Source organism: Colossoma macropomum, unplaced genomic scaffold, assembly GCF_904425465.1.
Source record: "Colossoma macropomum unplaced genomic scaffold, Colossoma_macropomum, whole genome shotgun sequence".
Taxonomy (NCBI): Eukaryota; Metazoa; Chordata; class Actinopteri; order Characiformes; family Serrasalmidae; genus Colossoma; species Colossoma macropomum.
In genome coordinates this window covers 537,501-547,500 of record NW_023494809.1, presented here as the reverse complement: position 1 = coordinate 547,500, position 10,000 = coordinate 537,501, and the positions used below count along the sequence as shown (strand labels likewise).

The 10,000-nt window shown below is 43.0% G+C and overlaps 1 protein-coding gene across 3 annotated transcripts in view; it reads right to left on the bottom strand.

The window, feature by feature from the left end:
- cdk14 (cyclin-dependent kinase 14) overlaps positions 1 to 10,000 on the bottom strand; it is a 122,794-nt gene that overhangs the window by 16,810 nt on the left and 95,984 nt on the right. For all 3 annotated transcript variants that reach the window (XM_036557962.1, XM_036557964.1, XM_036557963.1), the window contains 2 exons: positions 7,806 to 7,945; positions 2,595 to 2,726 (listed from right to left, as the gene is read on the bottom strand). In XM_036557962.1, coding sequence (XP_036413855.1) covers positions 2,614 to 2,726; positions 7,806 to 7,945 — 253 coding nt within the window. In that variant the 3' untranslated portion in view covers positions 2,595 to 2,613. The remainder of the gene's footprint in view (positions 1 to 2,594; positions 2,727 to 7,805; positions 7,946 to 10,000) is intronic.

Here is a 10,000-nt window from a genome sequence, read left to right as displayed (position 1 = left end):
GTAATAAGTGTTGTAGTGGAAACTTGTAGAAGGGTTTGTAGTTGAAACCCTGCAGTTGTAAAAAGACGTAGCTAAAGACTAGTAGTTAGACTTGTAGTTAAACACTAGTAGTTAGGCTTGTAGTTAAAGACCTGTAGTTACAGATTTGTAGTTAAAGAATAGTAGTTAGAATTGTAGTTAAAGACTTGTAGTTAAGCTTGTAGTTAGGCTTGTAGTTAAAGACCTGTAGTTAAAGACTTGTAGTTAAAGAATAGTATTTAGAATTGTAGCTAAAGACTTGTAGTTAGGCTTGTAGTTAAAGACCTGTAGTTAAAGACTTGTAGTTAAAGAATAGTAGTTAGGTTTGTAGTTAAAGACTTGTAGTTAGACAGAGTAAGACTCATTTTATTGTAATTATACTTCATTTTTTCAGAAAGCAATTCATTTATATATTTTTTTTATATTTTTGAAAGAACTTCAGTTCTGTTGGATCTCTGAACTCTTTTAGGACATTTTTATACACAGTTACTGTTAATTACTTCTTAATTAGCCTCTTGGACCCCCTGAATGTCTCACAATTAAAGCTCTGGGGTCCCTAAAAAACTTATGATATTATTCGTCTGTTAGTAAAAATCAGACGCTCAAATCCAGACTCAGTGAAACTGATTGTTTCTCTGCTTCCCCCACAACCAGCTTCTGTCTCTGGTGTTCTTAACTAACTAGAGCTGCAGCTCTGCTCTGCCTCAGGGTGGCGCTGTAGCAGACTGGTTCACCCAGTTGGTCCTTCCTAGCCTAGAAACTGTAACTCTGCCCGGATTCCTCTGAAACACTTTACAATGAGCTGCAGCAGATCTGTAAATCTGAAAACTCGCCCAGTTTCCCAAGAGTTTGGAGTGAAGAGTGACTGTTCCTCATTTCTCACACTGAAGACAGAAGAGGAGACGAGGAAGATCTCAGTTACTGTGAGGAAGAGTGCAGAACCGCACTAGAACAGAGACTCTACAGAGGAACAGCTGATAAAACAAACATTTACTGACACTGAAGCCTCAGTGCCGCTATGGAGAGAGAGTTAGCAGACAGACAACATGGGACCCCCGAATACCAGGGGGGGTTTAGACACTGCTTCTGGAAAAACCTGAAGTTGTAACGGATTCTTTCTCACAACATGGTCAGGGATGGACTCACTTCCTGATAATCACACCAGCATTATTTATCTCCCAAAACACCGTCTGCAGTCGGGCCTTTCCAGCTTCATCCAGAGCTCTGAGGTCATTTTCATTTCTCATAAAGAGGCATTATTTGCATCTAATTAGGGGTTTGACTGGGGGATCAGACACATACCAGCTAATGGGGGGAGAGAGAGAGACTGAGGCCCCTATCAGCACTATTACTGAGGGATTAGCAGCTAAATTGCAGACAGGTGCAGAGAGAAAGAGAGAGAGAGAGAGAGAGAGAGACAGACATGGGGCGTCTGAGTCTGAACCCTCTGAACTAGGGGTGCAACAATTTAAATTTGAAAAAATTTGATTTGCTTTGTCCTTCGATTTTAATGTCACGATTGGTCTAATTTTTGATCTTGTTTTTAGAGCATTCACTTCACGAAGAATAAACCTTTAACAACGTACAGTCCTGCGCAGAAGACACTCAAATAATCTGCCTAAAACGGTTCATCTGGGCAGTTAGTGTGATTTTGCTTATAAAAACATAGAATAACATTAGAATGAATGCGACTATTAATGCAGAAAAAAGTAGCAAGAATCAGTAACGCTTTACTTGGTAGCACTTTACTGTAGTGTGCTGTTCATAAGGCTACATAAGGTTGTCATGACAACTCACATAATGTTTATAAATGCTTATTCCAATAGGCATAATTCACTATATTATATTACTATGTTATATATACCCACACACACACACCACACACACACACACATATATATATATATATATATCTCCTCGTAACCTCGTATCTCCATTTTTGTCGATTTTCAGTTTTTGACATAATTTGAAAATGCATGTTGGCTTTTATATTGTGTGTAAAGTTCATGATGGATGGACCAAAATAAATGGCCCAAAAATGACTTGGAAAGCCGTCTGGTTCCATTGACTTACATTAAAAGTAAAGTATGTTTTTTCCTTCTCCTGTAAAGTTACCATTTTGGAGATACGAGGTTTTGTTCCGACAACAGCGATATATATATATTATATTATGTTTGCTAAAAGTTAGCTAAAGCAGCCTTTATGACAGATGACGTCGGATCGGAATAAGCATTTATAAACATCAATGTACGGTTGTGTTAGTTGTCATGGCAACCTTCCCATCCCGTTCAGCCTCTTGTCTTTGAGATCTTTTAGGGAAATAAAAATACACCTGAGCTGGTTAACTGGTTAAAAAGTGTCCGGTGTTCGGTCTGCCAACAGGTCTGAGGAGAGAGCCCACTCTGATCTTCTGTTAGGGGTCTGACTGTAGACCGGGCCGACACACTGTTCTCTCCTGCTGCATCTTCAGTTTTTACCTCCACTGTATTTCAGACACTGTCCTCAACTACAGCACCCACTGTAGTACAGTATCCGACTACTCTATACAAACCCTGGTTTCTATAAACTCGTGTTACCTGGCTGTCCCCCTGCCGGTCAGTGCCTGCTGCTGCTGGACCCTCCTTTGCTGTTGGTTTTGCTGCAGATCTGGATGGAGTCGCCTGATTCAGGCTGCAGCTTCACACTCGGCACTGTGAAGATCGGAGACACTGAAAGAAAAATAAACAAAAAGAGTTCAAACCTGACCTAAAACACACAGACATGGGGTGGTGTCTGTGGTGAATAACAGACTGGGATTGTAGGGAAAAGGAAGATGATGAAGATGGAGAGTCAGGAGGTCTGCAACAACAACCTGTACTGTCATAGTTGATCATGTGTTTTGTCCTGAGTCAATCATGTGTGTTGTCTTGGGTCAAACGTGCACAGTCACATGTTGATCATGTGTTTTGTCCTGGGTCAAACATGTGTGTTGTCTTGGGTCAAACGTGCACAGTCACATGTTGATCATGTGTTTTGTCCTGGGTCAAACATGTGTTGTCTTGGGTCAAACGTGCACAGTCACATGTTGATCATGTGTTTTGTCCTGGGTCAAACATGTGTGTTGTCTTGGGTCAAACGTGCACAGTCACATGTTGATCATGTGTTTTGTCCTGGGTCAAACATGTGTGTTGTCTTGGGTCAAACGTGCACAGTCACATGTTGATCATGTGTTTTGTCCTGGGTCAAACATGTGTTGTCTTGGGTCAAACGTGCACAGTCACATGTTGATCATGTGTTTTGTCCTGGGTCAAACATGTGTTGTCTTGGGTCAAACGTGTGTTGTCAAGTGATATTTTGAAGAGAAAAACATTGTAAGAAAAGCTCCCAATAAAAAACTCATTACTAGCGACATTTTACCATTAATACTACACTGTAATACTACTATCGTATATAATAGACAACACTTGATAACTTACATATAACATATACTTGATATACTGATATATAACTTATATGTATAAACAAACTTGTCTTACTTTATTCCACTCTGACATAAAAGATTCACAAAGAATTTGGGAAGAAATAACTCAGAAAATGAACGGAACACAATTCAGCAGGAGGGGAGTTCTGGGAGCTGCAACGGGTCTAGGGATGGGAATCACTCACTCTCCAGTTGAGAACCGGTTCCAAATTGTCGGATGCATCGGAATTGTTTGCCTCCGACGTTTTCAGTTCCTTAAACCGATGCTGCCATATTTTTCTGGTAGTTGCGCATTTCAAAAGCTCCGCATCATGACGTCAAACTCTACACGGCGTCTACACTGCTGGAAAAAAATGTTCCAACATCTCAGCTCATAAAAATCCCCTGTTAGTCTAGAAGGTTTCTGGCTGAGCTGGAGTTTTGATCCCATAAAGCTCATCTGTTTTCCTTTGTATAATAACTCTGAGCTCCTACTGAACAACAGAGCTCATTTCCACTCATTGTTCTGCCTCTAAAGCTCCGCGATGTGTCCTGAGGTCTGACACACGCGGCTCCGCCCCTGCCGCCTCGCCCCGCCCCCTGCCATGTCTCACGCCGCAGCCTGCTGTGAGCTGATAAGGGGATTAAATGCTAATCTGCATAATTAAAAATCTCATTCTCATATTTAAATGAGCTGCTGCAGTCTGTACACGACTGCACTGCAAACACTGCAACTACAGCAGCCCCAGCACTGCACCCAGGCTAAGACCCAGACTAAGACCCAGGCTAAGACTCGGACTAACATCCAGACTAACACGCAGACTAACACTCAGACTAACACCCAGATTAACACGCAGACTAACACTCAGACTAAGACCCGGACAAAGACGCAGGCTAACACTCAGACTAACACCCAGACTAACACACAGACTAAGACCCAGACTAACACGCAGACTAACACTCAGACTAACACCCAGACTAACACTCAGACTAAGACCCAGACAAAGACGCAGGCTAACACCTGGACTAACACCCAGACTAACACCCAGACTAACACGCAGACTAACACGCAGACTAAGACCCTGACTAAGACCCGGACCAAGACACAGGCTAACACCCAGACTAACACGCAGACTAACACGCAGACTAACACGCAGACTAACACACAGACTAAGACCCGGACTAACACCCACACTAACACCCGGACTAACACCCGGACTAACACCCAGACTAACACACAGACTAAGACCTGGACTAACACCCAGACTAACACCCGGACTAACACCCAGACTAACACCCAGACTAACACCCAGACTAACACGCAGACTAAGACACAGGCTAACACTCACACTAACACTCACACTAACACCCGGACTAACACCCGGACTAACACGCAGACTAAGACCTGGACTAACACCCAGACTAACACCCGGACTAACACCCAGACTAACACCCAGACTAACACCCAGACTAACACGCAGACTAAGACCTGGACTAACACCCAGACTAACACCCGGACTAACACCCAGACTAACACCCAGACTAACACGCAGACTAAGACACAGGCTAACACTCACACTAACACTCACACTAACACCCGGACTAACACACAGACTAAGACACAGGCTAACACTCACACTAACACTCACACTAACACCCGGACTAACACGCAGACTAAGACACAGGCTAACACTCACACTAACACCCGGACTAACACGCAGACTAAGACACAGGCTAACACTCACACTAACACCCGGACTAACACGCAGACTAAGACACAGGCTAACACTCACACTAACACTCACACTAACACTCACACTAACACCCGGACTAACACGCAGACTAACACCCGGACTAACACGCAGACTAACACGCAGACTAACACCCGGACTCGCTTATTTGAGGTGTATGTGAGGTGTTTTTTTAGTTGTCTGCATTTTTTGACTCTTTATCTAGAAAACAAAAAGCTTCCGTCTCCAAAATCAAACTCTAACTTCGTTCTTTAAGGTTCTCTCTGTGAGCCAATCAGCACTTTGAACACACACAAGAGGACCAATCAGTTTCTGATATACATGAAACACGTAGAGACTGGTACACTAATATTTTAGTTTTAAAACAAATTATGAGTATGAACTGTGTGCTTCTAATAATGTTCTGTCAGACAGAACCTTATTACTCCAATCAGAAAGTGGGTTCTTAGGATTAGAAGGTTCTATCTGCATTTGACCTGCTCCAAAAACTCATTTACTCATTTACAAATTTTGATATTATATCCATGTAGAATGTATTTAGGGTGTCTGTCACTGTCATGTATTGAAGAGACGTGTTCCACGTGTCAGTTCTGCTATCTGGAATGCAGAATCTTTGAAGCTCAATATCTCAGAACTGCTCAGAACACAGACAGAACCTTACAATTCCAAGGGGACGAAATGCTAATGGTCAGTCCCCTCAGCTAACACTACTAGCCTAACCTTTTCAAAGGTGAAAAAGACCGAGCTGAGACGACAGACCAGCGTCCGCCTCTTTATCTCGAGGGCTTCAGGTCTAGTCTTTAGTGAATGTGAGCTACCAGGTCAGCGTAGCCTCGTGTCGCCTCGGAGCACAGGAATCGTCTCGTTGTCTGAGCTCTGATGTACTTTTTACCAAACTCTCCTGTTTTTGTCAGCAGTCTTTTGTCTCGCTGCCTCTTCTGAACAACATCTGTCTCCTTCATGTCTCGGCAGTGTCGTGGCATCGCCATGACGACAAGCTACACTGAAGGGGCGCTACATCCGCAGTGGAAAACGAAGAAGCTGTTACCAAACGAGGGTAGACTTGAGCCGAACTATGTGGTGGAAAAGCGGCACATGTTAGGGGTCTCGAACTATCGGCCCACAGGCCTCATCCGGCTTCGGCCAGCTTCATATGTCCTTTCTCATATTTATAATTCATCCAGCCTTCAAATCATTGTTTCTCGTTTTTCTGTGGCCAAATATTTAGATCTGATGGTATTTATCTGACCTGCTGCAGCGATTTGAGCCGAGCAGAACTCTCAGATCATTAGGAACCGATCAGTCAGTCCTGCTGAAGGTGAAGACTAAACATGGAGAAGCAGCGTTTAGACACTCTGCTGCTCTTAAATGGACCCAGTGGACAGAGAGCATTAGAAGAGCCGACACTGGACACTTTAAACCAGCCAGAGCAGCTTTCAGCTCCGTTTAAACGCTGTTAGCTCTGCTGCTCTTCTCTCCTCTAACGCCGCTCTGTCATCATCATTTCAGCTTTAATCTGATTAATTTAATGTTTATTTCTTTTCTTTTAAATCTGTTGTTTTAATCACGCCTTTAGTTTCTATTCTCCTACATCTTTTTACACGTTTGAATTATCTTTATATTTACTCATTTGGGAATCACTTTGATTGACCTCAGCATGTAAAAGATGCTCTATAAACTTGCCTTGTCTTGATTTGCTTCACCCTCCCCACATCGGTTCCCCAACGGCTCTACAAAATCAGCTCAGACTGGTTCTGATGTTAAGACGCTGCGCACTGACCACGACGTCATTTAGCCACGGTTAACTCAGCCGTTACTCTAATTTAGGATGATAGTTGGTTAAACCTGCCTCTGTGGATTCATTCAGGGCGCAGCTGGAGATCCAGCGCCTCACAGGTCAGACATGAATGACATGATCAAACAATATACTTAGAATGCAGACTCAACTGCTCAACACGTCACTCATGCTCAGCAGGAACGATAATGCTATCAAAATAAGAGTCCCATCCACTGTATTCTACTGGAAAATGTACGTTTACTTCATTTAAACGATTTGATACTTGATTTCCTTGTTTTGAGTGATTTAAGCACTAAAATATTTATTACACACTCTAGATATTTATGCTACTACTAATAACAGTAATAAGTATTACTGTTATTATTATTACTGTTATTATTATTACAGTTATGATTATTGTAAGTGTTTACACTACTACCAATAATAACAGTATTACTGCTGTTTCTAATAACAGTAACAAGTATTATTACTGTTATAATAATAAGAGTAATGTGGATTAGTAGCAGTAGTATAAATGCCTAGAACAGTAATAATAACAGCAATAATAATACTGATACTTATTACTGTTATTATTATTGTTTTAGGTATTTACACTACTAATAATAATAACAATACTAATTAAGAGACACTTTAATGAGTGTATATAAATATATTGGACACTTTTCCCTGCATTTTGTCAACTAGCCCCCTTTGGAGAAGACCACCTGGCTAGTATGAGACCACCAGGGTAGCTATGGATGCACTGGTCTGCCTGTAGCTCCCACAGTGTGGCTGGTGGAGGGCTGAGTGCTGTACTCACTGTCCGGGAGCTCCCACAGTCTGGTTGGTAGATGGCTGAAGTATTCGTGGTGCAGAGCCGCCTGGGCTGAGAGGCGTTTCTTAGGGAAGCACTGGAGGAACCTGGAGGCGAGCTCTTCTGCATGATCGATGTAGCCCAACCTACACACACACACACACACACACACACACACACACACACACACATTTAAGTACGATCTGGACAAAATGTACAATATAAACAAAACAGCAGTACTGAGATTATATTGCTCTATATAGTGATTGTGGTGGGCCTTATATTAAAACCACACTGGGGAGGTAACCATCTAAGTCAGCGGCCCATAGGCAGCTTCATACGGACCCTCACGTGTTAAACTTTCGACTTAAATCTGGCCCACAAGTCGATTTTATTATTCATCTATTTTTAATACCTATTTTTTAATGATTTGCTGCATTTAGGTTCTAGTTTGGTACTAGTTCTACACGTACTTATCACACTTTTTTCACAGTTTACGAAGTGATTTTCATCCGGTAACCAGGCAACAAGTCGGCTAAACCCAACCTACATGCAGCACGTCTCAGGCTACGCAAACTGACTGACTGTGTATATGATATATATGAAATATACACTACATGATACATACATCAGGTGATCATGTTCTGCACTCGCACAATGAAAAAACTGTTACACACACTCATTCTCACACACACACACTCTCACACTCACACACACTTACACTCTCACACTCACACACACTTACACTCTCACACACACTCTCACATTCACACACACACACTCACACACACTCTCACATTCACACACACACACACACAGCACCGTCAGTGTCCAAAACAACTTCACAGCTGAGTGTGAGTGTGTGTGTGAGTGTGAGTGTGAGAGTGTAAGTGTGTGTGTGTGTGTGTGTGTGAGTGTGTGTGTGAGTGTGTGTTTAGACAAAGTGCTCATCTGGTCATCACGGTGGTCTCCGTACGTTAAAGGAAACCTATTATACTTTTCCAGTTTTTCCTCTTTCCTTTATTGTGTTGTGTCTTTTTGTGCATGTAAACGTTCTGCAGAGTCCCAGAGCTCAGCGTTCCCTCCGGAGGGAGAGACTCTCTCCCACAGAACCCACTTTTCTCAGCTGCCTGAAACGCCTCGTTGGAATTCCAGCCCTTTTCCTTTGTTACAGGATGACTCAATCTCGTAACACAGTCCTTACTGCCCGCCTACCGGCCAGCACTGCCCCCTCACACAGTGCACAGCGGCTACTGGAGGAGGAAAAGTGTGTTCAGTGCTGTAACGTGTGGAGACGACACTGGCCGGACTTTCAGGATCCACTCTGGATCAAACTGACGTCACGTGTTGACGTAGCATCACAAAGCGTGGTCACTTCGAATCTCTGGAACCACCTAAGGCTGGTTTTACACTGGGAAACTTTAAGCTTTAGTTGCCCGTTGTGGTAAAAATGACTGACGCTGAGTATTTCACACTAGCTTTAAGCATTAAGATTCAGCCGTGTGTGTCTGTTACTGCAGACTCCATCAGCTTAGAGTCTAAATCAGAGTCAAAACACCGGAAGACCAGCTGCTTCCCAGAGTCGCACGTGAGTGACAATAACTGCTCTGTGAGTGGAAGCTGGAGGAAAGTCGCCTCTCCTGCACTGCAGCGGATAACGGCTCCAACTTTGCGGCGGCTGTAAAAAAACTCAGCTGGACCTGGCCGAGTCGTTTCGGACGCAACTTAAATCCAGGAGCGGCAAAGTCAATAAAACCGAAAAACACCAGGCAATGTTTTTACAGCTGGCAGCACAGAAGGTAAATTCAGACGTCCCAAAATGGGGGTGACCTCCCTCAGTGTGCCCTCATAACTGTAAAATGCATTAGCGTAACTGCATTATTATTATCATTATTATTATTATTATCATAACTAATGCATAAGCTTGGTCAAGATTGTGTCATTCATAACACACACAGATTTTTTTTAAATAGCAAATCGTGAACAGGGAGAAATCAACACTGCACAAGTCAGGTGTGACGCCTGCAGGATGCACTGTGAGCGGATTGGAGCTCCCCAAACCAGCAGCCTTCTCTCACCGCGGGCCGATTAAACCCCTTACCCAGCCATGGACCCATCAGCAGCCCAAGGTTTCATTACACACTTCTATAACCTAAGAGAAGCTCCACTGGTTTGCATTGGAGTCCCTTTATTAATGAATA